This window comes from Ammodytes marinus (assembly GCF_949987685.1).
Source record: "Ammodytes marinus genome assembly, chromosome: 12".
Lineage (NCBI taxonomy): Eukaryota > Metazoa > Chordata > Actinopteri > Uranoscopiformes > Ammodytidae > Ammodytes > Ammodytes marinus.
The window spans coordinates 30,978,825-31,002,539 of NC_137216.1; the positions used below are offsets into that span (position 1 = coordinate 30,978,825).

The window sequence follows — 23,715 nt, forward strand, 5'->3', positions numbered from 1 at the left end:
AAAAATATATAAATACCTTCAACAATCAGCTTGGCTGTGCAGGATATCTCCTTCCCGGCGTTCTTGGCTATACAGGTGTATTCACCAGTGTCGGACAGCTGGACATCAATGATGTTCAACTTGCGATCTTTGCCGTCAGAAGTGAACTTGTGCTTGGGGCTCTCACGGATGTTACCATCATCTTTCATCCATGTGGTGATGGCAGTGGAGGGTGAGACCTCACACTCAAACACAGCAGCAGTGCCGATGGACTCAGCCTCCTGCAGCACGATGTCTTTAAGCTTCTTGACGAACTTCAGGGGGACGGCTTTGAGCTTGAATCCACCGAATGGATCCTCTGGTGGTGAAGGGCCTTTTCCACCGGGCTTCAGACCACGGCCTCTACCTTCCCCAGGAGATGGGGTCTGTTTTGCTGAAATATCAACCCAAGACATTCAATCAATGCACAAATACATTTATAGTAGGGTTCAGAATAGGGTAACAGTTTTCTTACAGGCACAGTTCATTCTTTATTTAAGAAAACAGACTTACGTTTCAGCCCTCTACCTCTACCACTTCCGGCGGCAGCTTCTCCTGATGGTTGTCCCTCTGTTTATGAACAATAAAAAATGAATTCTCTGCACACAATGTAATTTGTCAATTTATTCATAAGTATGCCAGTGTTGAGAGACATGTAATGAAAAATATGATATGTGATATAAAGTGATAGCGATGGGAAATATGTTAAATTCTGACAATGAAACAAAGGCAGACAAGACACACATTGATGACGGATGAATAGATACGAATTTACAATGATGTAGGTTTTACACCATGAGGATGGGATGACTGGGGACAGCACATGAATGATGGAAATGGTATGATATTGAAATGGTAAAAATGACACCACAGAACTGACAGAAAGCAGCGGACATGACCAGACAGTTTGACACAGAATGATAATAAACAAATACAGGAAAGAAATGGTGTAAAACTCGTAACACGTAAAATGTGATGAGGTGATGAGGTAAAGACGATTTAAATGGAGGCATGATTGAGGGAATGGGTAGAGATTATTCATGAAGGCATGGAGGCGTGAAGAGTTGTCTCAGTTTTCACCCACTGAGTTTGGGGTCCGCCACCATCTCACCTCTCCTGGAAACCCCTGGAACCTCCATAGCACCTTCTTCTGCTTCACCTTCCCAGTCTTCTGATCCGTAACTCTCTCTGGGTACGAGCTCCCAGCCCCACGCCTCATCTTCTTCCTTCTCTGTCTCCGCTTCAAACTCCTCCTCAAATACCTCTTCCTCCGGCTGTGTGGCTACCTTCTTCATCTGCACAGCCCCGGGCGAGACCTCCTTGACCAGGGGAATCTTCCCTTTGCCAGGCCTTTCCTCCTCCGGTGAGGGCTTCTTTGGGACCTTTTTGAGAGCCACCGCCGGTGCAACAGTGTCAACAGAGTCTTTCGGCGTGACAGTTCTCTGAATCTTTTTGAGTTTATCTACGCTCGGAATCTTCTGGACTGGGACTGCCTCAGCTTCTTTGAGCTTATCCACTTTGGGAGAAGGTGTCCTTTTCATCTCAATCTTCTTGAGCTGCTCCAAAGGCTTCAGAGCCACGTCCTCCTTGGGGGTGACTCCTTTCTTTATCTGGAGAGGTTTGGGCTCTTCAGATTTCTTGACAGGAGACACTGTCTTCTCTGCTGAAACTGCCTCTGGGACTTCAGGTTTCTTGGGTCTAGGCTCTGGTTCTGTTGGCTTCCTATCTTTCTCCGTGATGGGTTTCTTTTCAGGCTCTGCAGCGTCTTTGGAAGGCCTGGAGAAGGGCTTCAGCTTCACACCTTCTACCTCTTCTTCCTTTGTTGGGATCTTCTTGACCTTGGTGGGTGCTTTGACATCCTCCGGCTCTTTCTCTGGAGTCGGCTTTTTATCTGCTGGTTTTGGTACCTTTGTTGTTGGCTCCTTAACCTCTGTAGGTTTCTCTGGTTTCTTGAAAGGTTCTTTCGGTTCCACTTCTCTGGGGATCCTTTCCAACTTCTCAAAAGGCACTGTGTCCCTGTCAGGCCTGTCCTTCTTATCTTTCTCCAGCTCCTCGGCTGGTTTAACAGGCTTTTCAAAAGGTTTTAGTTTGACTGCTTCTGGCTCAAGTTCATCTGACGGCAGTTTTTTAACTTTCTTTAAGCCCGCGGTAGGCGGGGCAGGTTCTTCTTCCTTTGGTGCTTTGGGAGTTTTCTTAATAGTAATCTTGCTTTCAGGTTTGTCATCTTTTGGGACTGGTTTCTGGCGGCTCCATGCATCTTTTGGAGTTTCTTTCTTCTCCTCTTCTTTAGGCTTCTTAGCATCTGGCTTCTTCACAACATCTTCCTTTTCTCTAAGTTTCTTCTCCTCCGCAGGTCTCCTGGTGGCGATCGACATCTCAACAGCCTCTTGTTCATACATCATCTCCTCAACATCGTAGACCTTGGTCGTTGTGACCTTTTGGGGTTTTTTCTCTTCCTCAGCCTCTTGAGTTGGAACGGATGGAATCTTTTTCAGTTTGATGATTTCCTGCTCCTCTTCAACCTCCTTAATGACTCTGGTCGTTTTCTTCAAGGTGGGAATCTCAAACGTTCCAACCTCTTCCAACTGAATTTTACTTTTTTCGTGCAGAACTGTTTTTGAGGCAGCAAAGGGTTGACATTAACTTATTGACACTTACAGACAACACAATTTGAACAAATACACACAAATACTTAAAGGTGAAGTCGGGGATTCTGGAGAATTCTTGTTGTCAAATTCAGCGAATATTTACTCACAATCTGCTACCTGTCTGTACTGTGTGTGCGCTGAAAAAAAAACAGTGATAGTACACTAAAGGTAGAAGATCAGATCGCAAAGAGATATAAACTGATTTTGACAAAAAGTCATTTTTGACAAAAACGTTCTTGAGAATCACTGACTCCACATTTAACTGACAGCACAATTTGAACAAACAAAGACATGTACTCAACAGTTATTAGGAAACACATTTAAATACAAATCAAATTAAAATAATCCTGTCCCCAATGATTTTAATATTAAGTTAATTCAAAAGAAGACTTTTAAGACAACGTTAACAGAAACCAAACACATGGAAGAGAACAGACACGAAACAACGAGACATTTTAAATTATTATTTTGTAATCATTTTGGAGGGAGTTTGCTTTGATGTGTATGTATAAAGCCAATCAGATGATTTGTGGTAAAATCAGTGCTGGGTCAAGGGCCTCATAGGGTCTCACCATTTCCTAGAGATGTGTTAAAATGCTACCATGAACTCTTGCTGTGCAGTGAATATGTACTGAGGTAAAGTGAAGAGGGGAATAGCTGCTCCTACCTTTCTTGACTCCTCCTGGTGCTTGGACCGGTCCCTTGGTTTCATCTAATACAAAGTAATAGTTCAGAAAGATGTTAATGAGGCCATTGTATTAGACATGGAAACAATTCTCATTGATTTAAAGATAGGGAACACCTTAAGGAACTGTGATAATTCGTCAATAAACACATAAAGATATAATAAACATTCTTATACCGAATGTCGACGACACGTGATAAGAGTTGTTACTGAGATGCAAAGTAGTAAACCAGTATCACGTGGTTTAGTGGAGTGACTTTAGAAAACAGTGTCAAGAAAAAATGAACAGCTGAAAATAGTAAAGTTATGAACAAGAACAAATGTGACATGCTTTAAGTCAGTGGACAAATGAATGGGGAAAGACAAACAATGGTCATAGCGACCCGGATAAGACACAGACAAACAACAGATTGTTATATAGTCAAGATTTGCATTGATGAAATAAGATGCAAAAAAGATGGAAAGGACCAAAAAACTACTCCAACAAAGAGGATGTTTTCTTGTCATTCCATTCAATACCTCTACCTGTCTCAGGAGCCATCTTTTCTTCTACTGCAACTGGCTTGGTTGGTTCTTCAGCCTTAACGACAGGCTTTGGCTTTGTCACTTTGAGTATAAAAAGAGGGGATTGAAGTATTGTAAAGTATGATAAAAACATACAACCTCTCTAAACACACACAGGGTGTTCGTATGAAGAATTATCGACTGGATACCTGGCTTTGCTTCGTCTTTTGGAGTAATTGTCTTCTCCAACTTCTTGGTTTTGTCAGTGACTTCGGGCTTTTTGGCAACATCTTGCACTTTTACAGGAGCCTTTGGTTTGCTCTCTTCAAGTACAAGGTACACAAAGGATTCAACAGAAAGCTATTCACAAACATTACATAGACAAGAGCTCAACACCAAAAAGAAACAACGTTTGTTTTGCTCAAGAGTGACATTCTTTCACGAATGCCTTAAGAAAATGAACACACAGACACACAGACATTTAGACAAAAACACATTTAAAAGAGAAGTTGGGTACCTTCTTGAGGAGCAGCTGGCTTTACCAGTGCCTCTTTGACTTGTGGTGGAGACTCCTTCTCTTTCACAGGAACTTGGAAATTAAATTATACAACAATGAGAACCTCACTAAAAGACTGATGGAATGAGCACTGACAAATAACACAAAAAGAAGGATGGAAATCCACAATGAAAACATACAACTGAGTTCATAGACAGAATTATATTTCTGACTCATGTAGTCTGTGTAAATCATTTCTGTTTGATACACACAGCACAGGTACAGTGAAACAAAATGGACACAACAAACATTGAATTAGAAAAGATTGGTAAGATGATAAAAACCCAGAGCACAACATGACATAGTGGTGGTTTAGATTTCAGATGATGGGAAACCAAAAGAGAAAAGAGAGTTGACAGCACGTTTTCTTGTTTGTGCCCGGACAAAATGGGTGATATGACATGGATTTCCTCTTGAAATGAAGATAAAAAAGAGTGGTGTGAATCTTTACGAAATCCTTAGGAAGGTGAAAACGAAGAGGTGCACAACGATGATTGGTGTTCACGCCTAAAACACGTGCTCTGTGACATATAATATTTTTTCCTCTATACCTCTAGAATGATCTGCTCGGTCCAAAGACAGAACACTTGTGTCTATGATGGACTGTAGGCCGTGAGCTTCTCCCTTCTTTCCGATTGTGGTTTCAGCTTGCTGAGGAGGGATGTACTGGACATCTGCTGATTCCCATTTACTTGTGGCACCTTCCCTGTTTTCTGGAGAGTCTATTTTGCGATTGGAAGTCTTTTTCTCAATCTTGGTTGGCTTGGTTCTATCTGTTACTGACGGTTCTCTGACTGTAGGAATCACATCGTTATCTGCTTTTGAAGTTTTGTATTTGTCTGTCTCTTGTTGAAGTTGACACATTTCCTCAACTCCTTCCGTGGGTGTAACAACCTGCTCCCCTTTCATTTGTGCCCTCATATCTGTCTTTATGATATTATCTTTCCCTTGTATTGTTTCTGTACGAATTTTCTTGGATTTCGCCGACTTTAATTGTCTTTCCAAAGCATCCTGCTTAATTAATAACTCTTTTCTTGGTGTACTTTCAACTTCTTCATCTACTCTTATTGGAGTAGCCTGTTCCTTAAGAGTGACTGTTTTGGGACTATCTCTCTCCTCTTTAAAGTCTACTTCAGCTGACATTGTAGTTCCAGTTTCACCTTTTGCTGTATTTTTTTTTTGTTTGAGAATTTCTTTTCTGTTAAATTTTTCTGGCCTGCCATCTTCTATAAATGATTCTATAGATGTCACATCAGTCGCCGGTGTTACTGCCGCTCTTCTCTCAGTGTGTTCTGGATGCATTTTTGATACTTCCAAAGGTTTAACTACGGTTCTGTCATCTTTGAATGTGACCGTCTTTGACTCAATTTCTCCTACTGAAACATCAGATTCATCACTGTCATACAAAGACTGTTTTGGGAATTCAGTTTGAGTATCTCCCACAACTTTTCCAATTCTAGTGTATTTTTCAGAAACATCTTGGCCTTGCACTAATTCTAAAGCGCTGGAATCTGCTCTAGCTGATTGTCTATCGAGTGGAGTAACTTTAGCAGTCTTGTTATCATGTATTTCAAACTTTGTCTTGCTTTCTTGCACTTGAGTCTTTTCAGTTTGATCTAACTTCTGTCTTGCCTTGGCTGACTCTTGAATAGTAGCCTGACCAGATTCATAACTGTCCTCTTTCCTTGATGCAATATCTTTAACAAGCTTGTCAGGTATAGTAAGTATTTGAAGGGGGGCTGATTTAACATCTCCATCTTTACCTAAAATATGTTTTTCAGTTGCAACCACCATCACAGGTGCAACTGAAATGGTTCTCTGATGTGTCTCCGATTCTTCAAATGGAGTAACACTACCGTATTCGTCTTTAACCACAACTGTCCTTGACTGCACTTTGCCCGACCTTTGCCCTTCTTTTAGGGATAAAGATTTATTTGGCTGAATGTCTTTAACCTCTGTTACTGGAGAAACAGTTGTCTTTGTTTCACTTTGAATTTGTCTGGTTTTTATCTCTTCAGTGTTGGTTCTGTCCTTAACTCTAAGGTGTTTTTGATGTTCTTTTTCTACCAATGAGTATTGATCTGTCACTTCTGGTTTAGATGCGACTAAAGCCTTTCTTTCAACGTGTTCCTGTATTTTCTCTGCAATTGGAGTCACTCTTTCTGTTTTATCTTGAAGGTGTTCTACTTTTGACCTGACTTGTTCAACTCTAGTTTCTTTTGCGACCCTTTCATATCCATCTTTTGCTATCACAGATCTTTCAGATGTAACCTCCATCATGGGGGTGGTTGAAATGCTTCTTTTGATTTGTTCTTGTTTTATTTCTGGGACTTGGAGTGGAGTAACACTACCATATTCATCTTTAACTACAACTGTGTTTGACTTCACTTCCTCAAGGGAAAGTTTTGTACCTTTACCCGACTTCTGTTTGGATTTGGATTTATCTGTCTGAATGTCTTTAACTTCTGTTACAGGAGAAACAGCTGTCTTTGTTTCACTTTGCCTTTGCCTTGTTTGTATCTCTTCAGTGGTGGTTCTGTCCTTAACTATAAGGTGTTCTGGATGTTCTTGTTCTACCAATGAGTATTGATCTGTCACTTCTGGTTTAGATGAAACTAAAGCCTTTCTTTCAGTATGTTCCTGTGTAATCTCTCCAATTGGAGTAACCTTCTCTGTTTTATCTTGAAGGCGTTCTACTTTTGACCTGACTTGTTCAACTCTAGTATGTTTTCTTGCGTCCCTTTCATATCCATCTTTTAATATCGCAGAACTTTCTGATGTGACCTCCGTCATGGGTTGAGTTCCTATCATCAGTTTTTGATCCGAAACAGTTTTGACTAAAATCTTTGGACTCTTTATTTTTCTTTTACAGACTTTTGTTTTTATCTCCCTTGTCTTTAAACCATCAGTAACAGATTCATCACCACTTGGTTCAGGTTCTTCCATTGTACGAAAATTCCCTTCTTGCAGCAAAGATTTGTGACTTCTGTCCACAAAGCTGTCTTCGTCCTTCTGAGATTTTTCTTCAACATCTTCGAATGTTTCGCCTGGTGTACAATCTTTTGGGATCTTCTGAGTTCCTTTAAAAGCCTTTAAAAGACTTGTGGTGGACACTTCAGAATGCAAGATTTTAAGAAGTGAGAAGAGAAAGCACCATGTTGCGGTGCCAAGAGATTAGGAAAAAGAAACAACAAAAACACAGCATTTGGGGTTAGAACAAGACGGACACAGAGATTAAAAGTAATAGCAGAAGTTGATAATCAAGGACAATAAAGTCATTGTACCTTTCTCTGGACTTTTTCCTTTTATCTCAACTTTAGTTTCTGGAGATAAAGCAGCAGGAACTGTTGTGGGAATCGTCTCAGCCTTAGCTTCAACTTCTTTCACGCAAGATATTAGTATTTAAGAGAAAAAAGAAAAGGAGGAAGAAAGGTTTAAGTAATTCAAACCACAAAGGGATACGAGACCACCCCTTTAAAAAGTTACAGAACTAGAAGAAGAGTTACTCAATATGATCATTAAGAACACATTGTACATCAGAAAGTGATACGAAAGACAAATGCGGTGATGATCTGAGGTCGATCATGGTTGAGGCTGAAATTATGCCCTCTTGGGGTTGCCAAAGATTTTGGATAAAAGAAGAATGGTAACACCTTCTATGAAAGTCATGTCTCAAATGCTCTTTGAGCAAATTCTAAAGACCGTATAATGCATTTATAAGTCTTCATAAAACACATTATAACTGTTTATAATAATGCATTACAACTTATAACATTTTTTCATAAGTATTATTAGTAAACTGACAGAGCATTTTAGACATGATCTTCATTTCTGGAATGTGTTGGCCGAAGAACAAAGACTACAGCCAAACTTGGAGTAATATGAAAAAGTTAACGATGGAAATGATCGTGATGTTAGATGTATATCTCTGTATACCTCTGGCAGGTGAAATCCTTTTCTTCTCCTCTTCTGGTTTTGAAGGAACTGAAGGTTTTGTCTCATCCTTTATTAAAAGTCTTGTTTCTTGCCTTTTCCTTTCAATGTCATCTCTCTGAGGAGGGACGTCTTTAGGTTCATCTTTTTTCATGTATTCTGCTTCAGTCTTTGCAGCGACTGACTCAATCTTAGTCTCCTTTTTGATCACTTTTGGCTCCTTTAGTTCGATATCTGTTACTGACTCTTTCGGTTTTACCTTGGCGGTCACGTCTGCTTTAGCTTTTGGTTTTTCAGGAACTTTCTCCTTCTTTGTATCAATTGCATCATCAGATTTAAGCCTCTCCACTTGTTTCTTTTCAACTGGCTCAAGTTTCTTCACTGGCGTTTCAACTTTCTTGGAATCGGGTCGTTTAATCTGAGTTTCTGTCTTTCTACTTGTGTCTTCATCTACCTTTTTAACTATAGTGGGGATGACCTTTGATGGTTTGTCTTCCACTGTAACATCTACCTTTTTAACTAGAGTGGGGATAACCTGTGATGGTTTGTCTTCCACTGTGACATCGCTTCGTTTGATGGTAATTTCCTCAGTTCTGATATATTTTTCCTGGACATCCTGATCGAGTGGTTCCTCATAGGCGACCTCTGTCAAAGCCTCTTCCTCAATTTCTATCTTTTTAGTTTGTTTTCTAGCCTCTGTGCTGGTCAAAGTTGGAATAGGTTTGGTTTTGTCTATTACCAATGGGATATCTTTGACCGTTGTAGTTTTCTCAGTTTTCCTGTATTTTTCCTCAACGTCATGCTGGAGTGGTTCCTTGACCAAAGCCTTTCCTTCAATTTCTACCTTTTCAGTTTGTTTTCTAGCTTCTGTCCTGATCAAAGTCGGGATAGGTTTTGTCCTGTCTGTCACCAATGGGATTTCTTTGGCTGCAGTAGTTTCCTCAGTTTTTATGACTTCCTTTTTGCTTACTTTGCTTTCAGTTTTTATGGTTATCTCTCTAGTTTCTTGTTTAGAAATCACCTTCTTGTCTGGCATGTGTGTGACTGATAAGCTGTCCTTTCTCTCATCTGTAATTGCCACTGTTGGCGACTCGACTGTTCTGACAAAAACCTCTTCTTTCATTCTGGTTTTTGTAGGTTCATCCCTCGGTGCTGAAACCGCCCTATATTTCTCAGATTCAGATTCCTGGACTACAACAATTGTTTCTTTGGTTTTCGGTACAACCTTTTGTTTAGTGACCCTGGTCTCTCTCCTCTTTGAAGATTCAGTAACAGATATCTCACCGATCAGTTCAGACTTTATATCTCTTTGGCTCAAACTTAAGACATCGACTTCAGACAAAGACATTTTCTCGCCCGGAGGAGACACTTCCTCCTCGTACAACACTTCGGCGTGTTCTTCCACCACCTCTTCGTGTTCCCACAACTCTGTCGGGGAAACTTTCTCCGTCACATAATAAACTTCCTGTATTTTCTGAGCTCCTTTCCTTTGCTCAACTTTGACAAGACTTGTGGTTGCTGGAAGTTTTTTAAGAGTTGTTGAGGAAGAATAGGCGTCATGTGGCGGCGCCAAGAGGTGAAAACACAAAGACAAGCATCGGTGTTAGAAAGGGACAACACAGGGACTAACTAAACACTGATAATCCACCCTTTGTGTATTATCATAAAGAGTTAAAAGATTAAGATGTGGTTAAAGTACTCCATCAGGGTTTTTTCAGATGGTCTGTACCTTTTTCTGGGGGCGAGACTTTTTTCTCTGTGAGCTGAGTCTTCTCAATCTTCTTAGTTTCTATTTATTTTAAAGATTTAATCAGGTTAATATCCAAGATGTTGCACGAGTAGGAGATCATTTAAAAAGAAAAGAGTTTCGACAGTTAACAAACAGACATACAGAAATGACCAGCATAAACACAGCAAACAAGAAGCCATCAAATAATGATGTAAGATGATATGAAACCCTTTGAAGAAGTGGCAACAGTCCAGTTATATATTTAACTCCTTTCAAATTATTCTGATTGCATGGGTTTGTTGAAAAGTTTAACAAATAACTTTGGAGGCAGTTCATTTGACATTTTCATTGGGCAAAATTTTCTTTCAAATATTCTGAACTAAAACAACCAACCAAGTGCTTTAACTGGACTGTTGCAGAGGATTCACAAGAAAGAAGAAGGGAAAAAGAAAGATATAAAGAGTTGAGGTCGGCCTCAGCTGTACCTTTAGTCCCTTCCACCTCACGTTTAGGTTTAGCTTCCGGCACTTTCTCAGGTGCTTTTTCGGGGGTCTTTGTAGGAACTGGTTTATCTACCAAGACCTTTTCTGTTGGTTTTTTAACCACAGGTTCAGGCTTTACTTCCACAACCTTTCTAGGAAGTTCCACAGGTGGCTTTTTCTCTTCTTCAGCCACTTTCTGGGGAACTTTCACAGGCTTCCTCTCTGGCACTTTTTCCTCCGGTGCTTTTTCTGGCACCATCTTTGGAACAGCCTCCACTTTCCTCTCAGGTGCCTGTACCTTCTCTGGGGCCCTTTCTGGGATCACCTGGGCTTTCCCTTGAGGCCGTTTCTCAGGTACAGCTTCAGGCGCTTTAACAGGCTCAACTACTTCCTTAAACACCTTCTCAGGTACTTTTTCAGGCACTTCATCAGGTAGCACTTTAGGAATGGGCTTCAAAGCTTTAAGAAGGTTTGACACAAACACACGCACAAGATTTGAAAAGTGTGCTGGCGCACCAAGTTCACATAAACACAACGGGGAGTATTTACTTAAATTATCCTTCTTAGAGCAGAATTAGGCCAGATGGTGGCACCAAAGAAAGCTAATGTAGTCAGATGCCAGACATTATGGTATTACACTTTCTTTTTTTTGCATATAAGATTAATATCATTTAGATTTAATCATGGTAATTTGAGTAACACAACCCCTCATGTTTAGAACACACTCAAAGGACAACGAATAAAACCCAGAATCTTAGAAAGCCTGGGGAAAGATCCAGCAGAATCATAAAAATACCTTGGACTTTCTTTGCGGGCTCTTCTTTGGGAGGAACAACGGCAGCAGGTGCAGCTTTCTTGGCTGCTTTTGGAGGCTCTTGTATTTTTCCTTCCACAGGAACTTTAAAGAGTACCATTGACACACATTAGAAGACGGGAGACAAACCCCAAACACTCTATCGAGTGCAAGACAAGAACAACTAAACCGACAGACAAGACGTGCAGCCCCAACATCACGGGAACCAGACAAAAACAAACAAAAATTAGAAGTCCAAGAAGGTGAAAAATGGGAGTAAGAGTTTTGGCTTTAGTATGAAGGGGTTACGGTTAGATGAAGGAGTTTTCTTGCACAGAACATATCAAGTTTACTTAACACAAAAAGGATCAATAGGCACCCATGGAAAATCACTCCAAATGAGTTAAAGTTGGATGGTGTAGTTAAGCAGATTAAGATAAAGCCGAAGAGCTGCATCTCAACCAAAGAATGTTTTTAATACCTGTTTTCAGAGGTTCCTTTGGTGTGGGTGTAGGTTCTGGTTTCGCCTTCGGAGGTTCTGGCTTTGGCACTTTTACTTCAGCTTCAGCTTTTTTCGCCGTCGGAGTTTCTGGCTTGGCGACGGCCGGTTCTGTCTTCTTTACAAGTGGCTCGGGTTTACGAACCTCTTCTTTTGGTTTTTCTGGCTCTGCCTTTTTGACTGCCAGTTCAGGCTTGATCTTTGCAGCCTCTTCGGGGACTTAAAGCAACATTTAAGTAGTTTTACATATGAGCAAAGATATTCAAGACACTCACAGAAAGTCAAAGATTCGCTTCAACAATCGAAGCTAAGCACACAAGGTTAAGACATCTTCAAACTTGAAGACAGAGTAAGATTCGCACAGTTAGACCTAACAGTCTCTAACACTCAACACACACACATCCAAACAAAGCAGGAAATACCTTTGGATGGTGGTGTGCCCGGCTTCTTTACCGGCGCAGGCTTGAGTTCCGGCTCTGGCTTGCCCTTGGCGGCAGGTTCTTTGGGAGCCGCTGTGGGCTTAGGCTTTGCTTCAGGCTCAGGTTTAGCACCAGCTGGCAACACTTTTTTGGGTTCAGCTGGTACCTGAGGCTTAAGCTCATCTTCAAGTAGGTCACAATTAAAACAGACATTAGCCAAAGTTAGCATAAAGTCTTGGTAGCATTTAAGAGTTATGAAGAGACGTTCAAAAGAGTGAGATGACACACGACAGACAAACACACTGATAAACAGTGAAACTAGATGGAAAAAAAAACACATACAACTCCAATTATAGAGGTGAGGTTAAAGTCAATTAAATCAGGACAAGACAGACTTTAAGAGGTTAGAAGCTACGTAGCGGTGAGGACAAGTATGCTGCTACTGAAGACGCTTGGTAAGATAAGACATTAAAAAACAAAGAACTAAGTAAAGTACCTTTCTTTGGCACTTCAGGCTTCTTGGCCGGCACCGAGGGAGCACCAGGCTTCTTAACCTCCTCTGGAGCTTTTAAGATACATTCAAACACATTATCAACCAGAAAATCAAAGAAGAAGAATGAAAAAGAACTGAACTGAATCTGAGCACAACAGTCAAACTATATCGTAACAGAATAGTCCACATATGGACAGTGTCATCAGCAAAGAGGGGGGGATGTTCAGGAGGCATCTCTACCTTTGGGAGCAGCGACCTCCTTCCTCTCTGGGACTGAAACTACAGGAACCTTTTCCTCCACTGCCTTTCTGCTTTCTGGCACTTCGGAAATTATACACAATTATAATCAATATATACTGTATATATATTAATAATTAAGGAACTATTTCAAAAGTGTGCAAATCATGGAAAGCTATTGATTAATTATCAAACAGGTAAATGCCAACATCAGAGGTATGTTGGTACCTTTTGGTGGTGAAGGCTCCTTTACAGCTGGTGTTGGCCTCTCTTCAGGCTTTTTCTCAGCTTGGGAAACTTTAAAAATAACCGATTATGTTATTACATCACAAGAGAGATTCTGTGCGTTTGCAGGTGAAGCAGAGAAGCGCGACAAAGATAATAAGACGTAAAAAAAAAACTCAAAGCAACTAAAGTAGATAATCGAACAAGTCTATCCGCCAAAAGAAATTAAGATTAAGTAAGAGAGCAAAATAATAAAACATGTGAATGACACAGCGAAACAACAAGGACAAAACAATTAAAGATTTTAGTAGTGGAAGACGGACGGACAGTTAAGTTTTTGCATTTTTTTCAGTACACGGCGCGTAGCTGCTGCAAGAAGACAGTCAAGTTTGAAATACCTTTAGATGGCATTCCCTGTCTCATTTCAACTTTCTTCGTCTCCACTGTCTCTTCAACGGCGACCCTGGCAGCTAGTGGGGAAAACACACAAAAACATTGTCAGAAAACATTTGCTTCCTGAAGTTAATGTGACTCCAGGAAGAACACGACATTTCTGTCTTTTCAACAAAAGCTAATAGTACTGTTCAAATGATCTAATGAATCTTAAAGAAGTCTGATGAAATTGTTTTTGGTTTCCAACGCAGACATTAAATTGTGTGTTGTGTATATTTGTATTTTGACAAAAAAAAAAGAATAAAAAAAAATAGAAAAAATTACAGACTCCAATCCAAAGATTTGCAACCAGTAGACCAATAAAAAGTCATATGAATTGCAAAGGGTAATAATACTCATAATGGATTATCTACACCCATGCATTTCGGGTAAGAAATTAAATTTTAGTTGGTAAGTCGGGACAAAAGAATTGAACAAATTGACCAGTTAATGAACCAAAGGAGGTTATTATGGGCAAAGTTAACATGGGCGAAACAACTATTATGAGGCAAACTTTAAAAAATAAAATGGTGAAAGTCATTTAAACAGGTAAGAATCATGGGCATTAAGACAAACTATAAGAGAGAGCCATGGTTAAGAGCGGCTCAAACACACACAGGTTATTAACAGACATATAACCAATGTCCTGCCTTTGGGTTACTGTGATCTGATACCTTTGGCTGTGGACACCTGTTGTGTTACCGTCTCTTCTGTCCAGCTCTGATACTCGGCTGAAGTTGTGACAACCACAAAAGTGACACAAGTCAACACACGTGAGGCAAACAGTGGCATTTCACACTTTCACACAAAGTCACCGTCTTGTCGTCTTAAAGAATGTTAAGGTCCAGAGGTCCCTAAGAGAGAGCCTCTGTTTGGAATAACAAGTAACATTTCTTTTTAGGAAGTCAATAACGACCACAAAGAGGCACAAATGGACAACGAAAAGACAAAAATCGACTAAGACAGATACGACACACGGACAAATAGATGCCAACGAGCTTGGTAAGATAAGTCTGATCTTGCCTGAACTTCACATTTGTTTCTCTCCCACAGATCAGTCTGGACTTTCTCCAATCTCTGTGGGGAGGAGCCTGGCCCCGTCTGTTAGTGGAAGGCAGCCCCTGATTGGTTCATGTAGTCGTCAATCTAGCCTCCAGTCAGACCGAACCCTCCCCACTTTATGTCTGTTAGTGGAAGACAGCCCCTGATTGGTTCATGTAGTCGTCAATCTAGCCTCCAATCAGACCGGACCCTCCCCACTTTCTGTCTGTTCGATGAATAAACTTGTGAGATATGGCTGGAGGCTATATACACAAGCCAATCAGAAGCTGCCTTCGACTATAAGAGACGACCCTTAGGTCTGAACACGGGCCCTGATTGGTCCGGTCAGTTTTTGGTGGGCTCCTCCCTATGGAGAGTGGTTTAAGTCCAGACTGATATCCGGAAGAGAAACAAACAAAGACGCTTGCAAGATCAGACTGTTCTGACCAGGCTAATGTAAAACCCTTATCAAGAAACATAAAATCACCACAAACGGACGTAAAACAACCACAAAGGCTGCAGCATTGTAGTCTAGTGTCCATAGCCCCAATTACTTATCATCTGCCCATGCAAAAGCAACAATTAAAAGCCAAAATTTGACCTTCCGATCATTGTTTAGAAAGCCAATCATAGTTTACATTTAAGAGCTTTGAAAAAAATTACAAAGAGCAACTTTAGTTTAAATATCTTAGTAAAACTCGGCTGATTTTTCCAGATCGACAAGACAAACGACTTTGACTGAGAAATGGCGTCAAGACTTTGGTTTAGTACGTGTTTGATGGAGAGATGGAAGGTGGTAAAAATGTGAAGAAAGGGAAAAAAAAGATTGTCTTGCGTTGGACACACAAACAAGAACATGTAAAACGATGACAAGGACAAAGACTTTCATATTAAATCCGCTTCACAAAGCAGAGATCAGTCACATGACACAATGACGTTAAGACAATGACAAAGAGGCAGATTTGGGTAAATTCACCATTTTAAATTGTGTTTGAATTAACCAGAAAAATCAATGACGTTATCTTAATCAAGGATAGATCAAGAGATATTGGCTGAATTTTGACTTTTTTAAAAGAATCTGGTCTGCAGTATTATAAACCCATTGGCCTGTGTTTTAATAAAGAATAATTTCCAAAAGAAATTCAAGAAAATAAACAATGTAACCTAGAAAATGTCTTATAATCCCTGTTTAAATACTGAACATACATTTTTTTTTTTTTTTTTTTTTTTTTTTAACCTTTATTTATACAGGTAAATCCCATTGAGACCGAAGACTCTTTTGCAAGGGAGACCTGTTCCCATTTACACGTTACCATTCACACACCAATAGCAGGATTAACTATCGACATTCACATTCCCCCGTCAGCAAAGATGTAAGATTTACAAGCTTGCTTTCATAAAAATAAATCATCATCATCACAATTTCCGTTATTATTATTTATTTGTTCACTCTAGTTGTGATGTGATCTAAATTGCAAAACGAAAATTACAAAATCTCGAGCTAAAATGCTAAAATGTTTTGACTGTTCAGTATTGCCGTGTTTTTCCCCATATCTGCTCAGAGGGTTTGATTATGATTATGATGGAAAAGATGAAGTTTTAATGAATGAAAGAGAAGAAATACAACATGTTGTACCTCTCTGCTCCACTTTCACCTCTTCTTCATAGTGATATGAATATTCGGCCGATTCTTCAGAAAACAAAAACATTTAATTTGTTTTTCGTCGTTAAGAACAAAGACATAAAGAGTTTTGACTTCATGATGAGAGATATGGATTAGTCTTAACGGTCAGTGACGTGAGTGATTCCAACAGTAAAATGGATTCATTGTCATTTTATTCTGTGAATGTTATTTAAATTAAATCGATAAGAGATATTTTCTGCCTAATGTTAATGTTTGGTTAATAATATGTTGGGTAAAAACCTTGGAGGATGAAGAAAACAAACATATAAATACCTCTATGTTCAACCTCTTCCTTTAACTGATAGAATCCAGAAGATTCTTTAAAGGACAAAACACATCATTACGATGCTTAATATCGGTCAAAAAAAAATGTGTTTAAATTTTACCAGCTATAAAAAGTTTTTTCTCTCTTTTACATTTTTACATTTTAGCCAAAGTTTCATAAAGATTCTCAAAGTAAATTCTTTGAAACTTTATGAAACCATACTTGAAAGAGCTCCTGACCCACAGTCTTACCTTGAATTGCCACTGATGAAGGCACTTCAGGTCCCTGTACTGAGGAGTCTGGCACATCTACGGAATATGAAATATGGTTCATATATCTATCAACTAGCAATGTTTACTTCATTTACAGGTGATACTCGTATTATTAGAATATCATGGATTTTTTGGGGGAATTGAGGCAAGAATTCATTCAAAAGGGGCCCAAACCAAGTACTGAGTACATATGGATGAATATACTTTATAGAGGGTCGACATTTCTGTATTTAAAATCCCTTCTTTATTGATTTCATGTAATATTCAAATTTTCTGAGATTTTGAATTTGGGGTTTTCATAAGCTGTAAGTCATAATAATCAAAAGTATAACAAATAAAGGCTTGACATATCTCACTTTGCATGTAATTAGTCTATATAATATATTATTTTCACCTTTTAAGTTGAATTACTGAAATAAATGAACTTTTGCATGATATTCTAATTTTTCGAGTTTCACCTGTATATGTTTATCAACTATCAATGTTTACTTCATTTCCAGTAGCAACTGTTCTGTAATTAAAGGTAACTGAACTTTTGGGAAATCCTCCTGTAAACCAGCGTTTGAGTTGTTGTGAGTATAAGATAAAGATGGCCCCCATTTCACTACACAAAGCTACCTTAGCATAATGCTGGATATGCTAACTCTAGTGTTTAGCCACCTATGTGATTGTTTGGCCAATGTTATGGGACCAAAGCTAGTCTTTATTAGACTTAATCTAATGCTAATTAACCTAAACATCCACTAACTACAGTCTGTTAGTAAATTGTGGATGTGTAAACCAGGTTTGTACCTTAATGGTCAGTAGCTGAAAGCATAATATCGATTATGCTAGCATTTTTTTTACACACACTTGTCAGCAGTTCCCCACACTCCACAGTCTCTATGCTAAGCTAACATGTCTACATAGATCTGCTCTTTGAATCTTATTGTACTGTGTATAACGACAATCTATTGTAAGCTTTCTATTCTATTCTATTTCTATTCTATTCTAGATCAATCTCAGGAAGTGGACTCTGGAAACGATAGAAAACAAGAGGATTTCCTAAAGTGTTCCCGCTAGATTAAAGTGCTCTAGAAAATACAATACTCACCGAAGGGAACCATTGCTAATTCAATTTCTGTGAAAAGGAGGAAGAGTAAAGAATGTGTTAAAGACTGAAACAGACACAAGCTGCACAGAAGCTTAAAAGGTGTCGCCTGACTGGGAACTGTACCTTTGCCAGACAAATAAAGCTCGGCTGTGCTCTTAGCCTCCCCTCTGGGCTCCAACCTCACAATCACTGAGTACACGCCTACACGGGATTATTAATGATAAACGTTTATAACACAAAAGTCACAAAAACAATGAGAGAAAAAAATGTGAAAAAATTGTGAAAAAAAAAATCTCTTTCAAAATTCAAAACGGCACACCTTCGTCTTCAACGGTCACGTTTTTGATGACCATGAAATGTCTTCGGCCGTCGCTTGTGAAGTTGTACTTGGGGCACTCTCGCAGTTCCCAGGTGTCTTTGTACCACGAAACGATCGCGTTGTCGAAGGAAACCTCACACTCAAAGGTGGCCGACTGGCGCTCGTTCACTTCGACGTTGTGGATGCGTTTGGTGAAATGAATTTGTTCAGCTAAAAACAGATAGATAGACGTGAATGGGTAAAAGGAGCTTGGTATCACAACTGGGATAATGTATGACATATACTTGAATGGTAGTTTGGTTTAATCGACACAACAGCCACATGGTTAGAAACAGTGGTGGACAGTAACTAGGGGATTTACGTGAGCACTGAACTTGAGTAAATTTTTTGAATAATTCTACTATACTTGAGTATCTGCTTCTTCTTTTTTTTAACTTGCAGTACAGTGGACAATCTGCACCCATGACCATATCTCCAGCCAATTTTCCGGATGTCAGAAATGAGGAATTATTCTCAGGGTTTCAAATGTTAAGACTACTATTTTTATCGTTATCAAACTATATCTCTGCTTTCAAGAACTCCAAAGCACGTTGAGGTATATAAATGTTCTTCTGTCTCCAGATAAATATTTTAAATTAAGTTTTCAAATGTTGTCATGACCTTAAGTTTATGCAATGAACGATGACTAAGATGTGATTTTATAACATTATAATTTGAGCAAAATTTGTGTCACTTCACTTCTCCATTTGATCCCCTTGTCTTGTTGGAACCAGAGTCCTACGTTTATCCTTTGCCTAGATCCGGCAGAAATCTACACTTTGTACTTTTGAATACTTAAAACTATAGTGCGTAACTTACTCATATAAATGAATGATGGTTACATACAAGCCATCGCTAAACGAGTTGAATTAACACATTTGATTAAGCCTATTATCAGCTCCACAAAACTATCTCTGTATTTCTCAGTATGGCAGCGTTTACAAACTGGTGTCGCCCTCCCGAAACTGGTGCAGGAGCTCAGAAAAAATCAGAAGAAATGTTTCAGTTGTTGATTCTACTGCTAAGAAAAAACCTGGACGTACAGCAGAAGGTATAAAATCCACTGAAGGCTTACCTAAAGTAGATGCACCAATACAGTTGTTGTAATTACTCTGAATTCCTCATGGGGGGTGACAGAATTTACGCATTATAGCTTTAAGTATTTTTAAAAAGGAAAAACTCTACCTTAACTTGAGTAAAAATTAAGACTTGCCAACTGTCACTTATAGTTGAGTGACATTTGACCAGGAGTATCTATACTTTGACTTAAGTACCGGGGGTTGAGAAGTTTGTCCACCACTGGTTAGAAGATGATAAATGATGGTCAATAAGGGACGGGTTATGGTGACGGGTCGTGGATGGGATTCGATGGATTTGAGTCGTGATGAAGACAAGAAGAAGACAAAGGAAAGAGGAATGGAATGATAGCTGATGGATGGACGTTTTTTTTTTTTTGGCAAGAAAATCCCGGTGACAAGAGAGGCATGAAGAATGTTAAGACAGAGGACAGATCCCACGGGACAGAGAAAAAAAAGAGTGTGTACAAAAAAAATCCCAAATCTCCAACGTTAGTCTGAGAGAGTTTGACATGGGGGGGAGAGGGGGAAGTCGGAAGAGGTTAGTAAACGGACAGATCATCTAGAGAAGGCTGGAGCTTTGTTTCCAGGTTACAAACCTTCTACCCAGAGGTCAGCGGAGGACTCCAGATGTTGGTATCTGCAGGAGTATCGCCCCTGGTCTTCAGGCTTCATGTCCTTGATCACAAGCTTATGGACCTTGTGTTTGACCTCGGATGTGAACCTGCCTTTCATCTCTAAGCGCTGGCCGTTTTTATACCACTGAGCTTCTACATTTGGGATGGACAACTGACAAGACAGAGAACACGCCTGGCCTTCCTTACCCGATGTGTCCTGCAAATGCTTCTCAACTTCCGCCTCTGGAAGAAGAAAAAAAAACACAAAAAGAAGGAAATTTAGAATCTGGTAGAAGAATCGCTGGGCATCACAAAATCGTTTAAGACATTACCGAAATTATTTAATGTAATTCTCAAACTATTGTGCACGTACGACCAGTGATATGCAAGGTCAATCTAGTGGTATGTGTGGAGGAATCTCAGAAATATGTTTTCTGAATTAAAGAAATGAAAATGAAAATACTCAAAAAGATCACAACACACACACACTGTAACACACACACACACACACACACCCACACACACACACACACACACACACACACACACACACACACACACACACACACAGGCATCAAATCTTTATCAATTTCTATCATCCGCAATCGTACACGTCAACAAATTGCTTCCTGTTTACAACCAACAACAGACTGTTTACTTACACACACACTGCTTCACACACACACCCACACCCCCCTCCTTCCCTCCACACACACACACACACACCCACACACACACCCACACACACACACACACACACACACACACACACACACACACACACACACACACAGTATAACATGAGCCCACTAAGTTGTACAGCTGCATCGTTACTGACCCATGATGGTGAGTTTGGCGCTGGATATGTGCGGTCCACAGACCACTCTGTAGTTGCCCTGGTCGGACGCCTGGCACTCTTTGATCTTGAGAATGTGGCGATCGCCGCTGACGCTGATGTCATACTTGTTGCCTGTGTCCAGTTTCTGTGTGCCCTTGTACCAGGACAGACTGATCTCCGGGTAGTTGATCTTCACGTTGCACTCAAACACCGCCTCCTTTTTCACGAAGATGGACTGATCGGCGATGTCCATGACCACAGTTACAGGCTGTAGGAGCAACAGGAGCATACAAGGCAAGGTATAAGTTTATTTCTATAGCACAATTCAGACCAATTCAAGGCCATTCAAAGTGCTTTACAGGGGGCAAGATTAAAATACACAATACACATTAGAAAAGCGAATGAATAGAAATAAAACATTTAAAAGCGATTGAATAGAAATAGAGCATTTAAATAGAAATAAAAATGACAGGTTAAAATGGAAACAGAAAAGTCTTCAGACTCGATTTATACAGTTACGAGGGTGAATGAACTGTCTCACACAGACACACTTTGGCTTAATGTTAAGAGCTATTTCTTTAGTTTACCGGCAAAAAAAAGTGTGTCTAGGGGCGCTTGTGGTATAGTGGTTAGAGCGCACCCCCCTGCAACCCGTCGCAGCAGACCCGGGTTAGAATCCAGCCAGGGTCGTTCTCTGCATGTCATCCCCCTATCTACCCATTTCATCTCTGTCTCTACTATGTCTAATATTGCATGAAACAATTCCAACAAATTGTCTTAAAAAAGAAAGAAAAAAATAGTTTCTTTATCTGAAAACGTAGGACAGACAGTAGGACCAGGCTAGCAGATAGTAGGGGTATGACAGACAGACAGACAGACAGACAGACAGACAGACAGACAGACAGACAGACAGACAGACAGACAGACAGACAGACCTCAGTGCGCTCCATCCTCTTCTGCAGGTCGGCCACCAGTCGGGCCATGTCCTCATCCGACTCTCTGTCTCCACGTTCCATTTCCTGTGACAACAATGACATCATCATTAAGCGCAAGGTCTTCAAACCTCAAACACACGCACGCATTAAAAACACACACAGAGCAAATGCACACACACACACACACACACACACACACACACCAGACCAACCGACTGTGTAGCACAGCGTTTTATTTTATTTTATTTTTATTCACACATCATCATCATGATATCGTTGAGAAATAATTTCATGATACGCTTCATAACAAATGACGCGTGAAATGGTGAACCCCAAACAAGCTACTAAGAGCTTATCGGAGGGGACACAACAAAGTTTAACCTATAACGAGAATAAACAAGACATTAAAACACAATTCACGATATAGAAAAAACGAGAATAAACAAGAGGTTACCGGTCTTCCACTTTCTTCAGCCTTCTCCTTCTTGAGCTGCTCGATGGCTTGCAGCAGCCCGCGGTAGTCGGTGATGCCGTACATTCGGGCGTATTTCTCGTATTCTTTGGGGTCAACGTTCCTCAACAACTCAACGATGTCGATGTCTTTCTCCTCCTGAGGACTCTTCTGCTTTGACGGGGTCCTGAGAAACACAAGGTTCAAAGACAGGTTTAGTCCACGGGCTAGATTACTTCTCCTATGTGTTTGTAAAGGGGTCTCAAAACACATTTTAAAGAGTTGAAATTCAGCTAGCCTAGGAATATCCGTGAGAGCTGCTGAAAGATGGAGTACTTCTATATAGTCCATGGGCAAGACCAGATATCGGTACCATCTGGGTGGGCAAATTCTACTTATTATATTTTGTATCCTATACATCCCTAGAAGAGGTTTTGATGTGATATAACTTTTATATTGGTAGCTTTTTAGTGGTTGATTACTTACATTAAAACAATATTTTTTTATATTACAAACATTTTTACTGAGAAGATTTTGGATAGAGCCTTTTTTAAAATGTTATACATCAATCCTTATAGAAATATGAATGCAGTTGAACTACCGGAAAGCTCCTGCAAAATGTTAAACTGCTATTTTCATTACTTGGAGTTCACTACTGCACAACGCTGCTTATTGGAATTCGCTTTGGAGCAAAGCTAAAAGTAATTTAATGTGTATTGTGATGCAAACAATTTAAAATTAAACTCACTTCTTCAGCTTAGCGCGCAGGTCTCCCTCGAGCATTGTCTCTTTCTTCTCGTCGACGTGCATCTCCGTGTTGCATTCGATCTCTCCGTGTTTGTTGGTAGCCACACACCTGTACTGTCCCGAGTCAGACTTGGTCACTTCCTTGATCTCTAGTTTGGCGTCTTGGCCCTTCTGCACCATGGAGATACGCCCGCCGTGTGTGAGCTGTCTCCATTTCCCCTTCATCCACTTCACACTGGGGATCGGGTCGCCGCCCACTTTGGCAATGAACGTAGCTGTTCCCTCTGAAAGGTAGCAACAAGTGAGGATTTAGGACAAACCTACAATAGCAATGTTATTTCAAGCACTGGTCAATTTAGGGATTTTTGTCTATTTATCTTCCATAACATGTTTTCTTTCATACTAGTTTAAATCAAAGGTCCAAAATGTGTACTGGAGTTTTGTAGCTGTTCCCCACTTAAGGTAGCAACAAGTGAAGAGTTTGGACAACAATACAATGCTTTTATCCTCATTGATTTATTTTAATTTTTTATTTCTTTTACTTCTCTGTAGCACTTTGAGATTCTAGTAATATAAAGAGCATTACAAATAAAATGTATTATTATTATTACTATTATTACAATAGCAATGTTTTTTTTTTGTTTTGTTTTTTGTGAAAACATAATTTTTGTTTATTGTATTTCCA

The 23,715-nt window shown here is 39.8% G+C and overlaps 1 protein-coding gene across 1 annotated transcript in view; it reads right to left on the bottom strand.

Annotated features, from left to right (window-relative positions):
- ttn.2 (titin, tandem duplicate 2) overlaps positions 1-23,715 on the bottom strand; it is a 312,546-nt gene that overhangs the window by 182,190 nt on the left and 106,641 nt on the right. The window contains exons 79-107 of the mRNA XM_080038538.1: positions 23,032-23,314; positions 22,287-22,470; positions 21,833-21,916; positions 20,898-21,165; positions 20,042-20,302; positions 18,328-18,537; positions 18,132-18,209; positions 18,009-18,035; positions 16,895-16,951; positions 16,331-16,384; positions 14,328-14,384; positions 13,620-13,691; positions 13,225-13,293; positions 13,000-13,080; positions 12,763-12,831; positions 12,270-12,449; positions 11,830-12,066; positions 11,352-11,453; positions 10,559-11,014; positions 9,629-9,862; positions 8,348-9,076; positions 4,963-5,205; positions 4,373-4,444; positions 4,065-4,178; positions 3,877-3,957; positions 3,334-3,378; positions 1,130-2,629; positions 532-588; positions 17-412 (exon numbers count right to left, since the gene is read on the bottom strand). Coding sequence (XP_079894664.1) covers positions 17-412; positions 532-588; positions 1,130-2,629; positions 3,334-3,378; positions 3,877-3,957; positions 4,065-4,178; positions 4,373-4,444; positions 4,963-5,205; positions 8,348-9,076; positions 9,629-9,862; positions 10,559-11,014; positions 11,352-11,453; positions 11,830-12,066; positions 12,270-12,449; positions 12,763-12,831; positions 13,000-13,080; positions 13,225-13,293; positions 13,620-13,691; positions 14,328-14,384; positions 16,331-16,384; positions 16,895-16,951; positions 18,009-18,035; positions 18,132-18,209; positions 18,328-18,537; positions 20,042-20,302; positions 20,898-21,165; positions 21,833-21,916; positions 22,287-22,470; positions 23,032-23,314 — 6,300 coding nt within the window. The remainder of the gene's footprint in view (positions 1-16; positions 413-531; positions 589-1,129; positions 2,630-3,333; positions 3,379-3,876; positions 3,958-4,064; positions 4,179-4,372; positions 4,445-4,962; positions 5,206-8,347; positions 9,077-9,628; positions 9,863-10,558; positions 11,015-11,351; positions 11,454-11,829; positions 12,067-12,269; positions 12,450-12,762; positions 12,832-12,999; positions 13,081-13,224; positions 13,294-13,619; positions 13,692-14,327; positions 14,385-16,330; positions 16,385-16,894; positions 16,952-18,008; positions 18,036-18,131; positions 18,210-18,327; positions 18,538-20,041; positions 20,303-20,897; positions 21,166-21,832; positions 21,917-22,286; positions 22,471-23,031; positions 23,315-23,715) is intronic.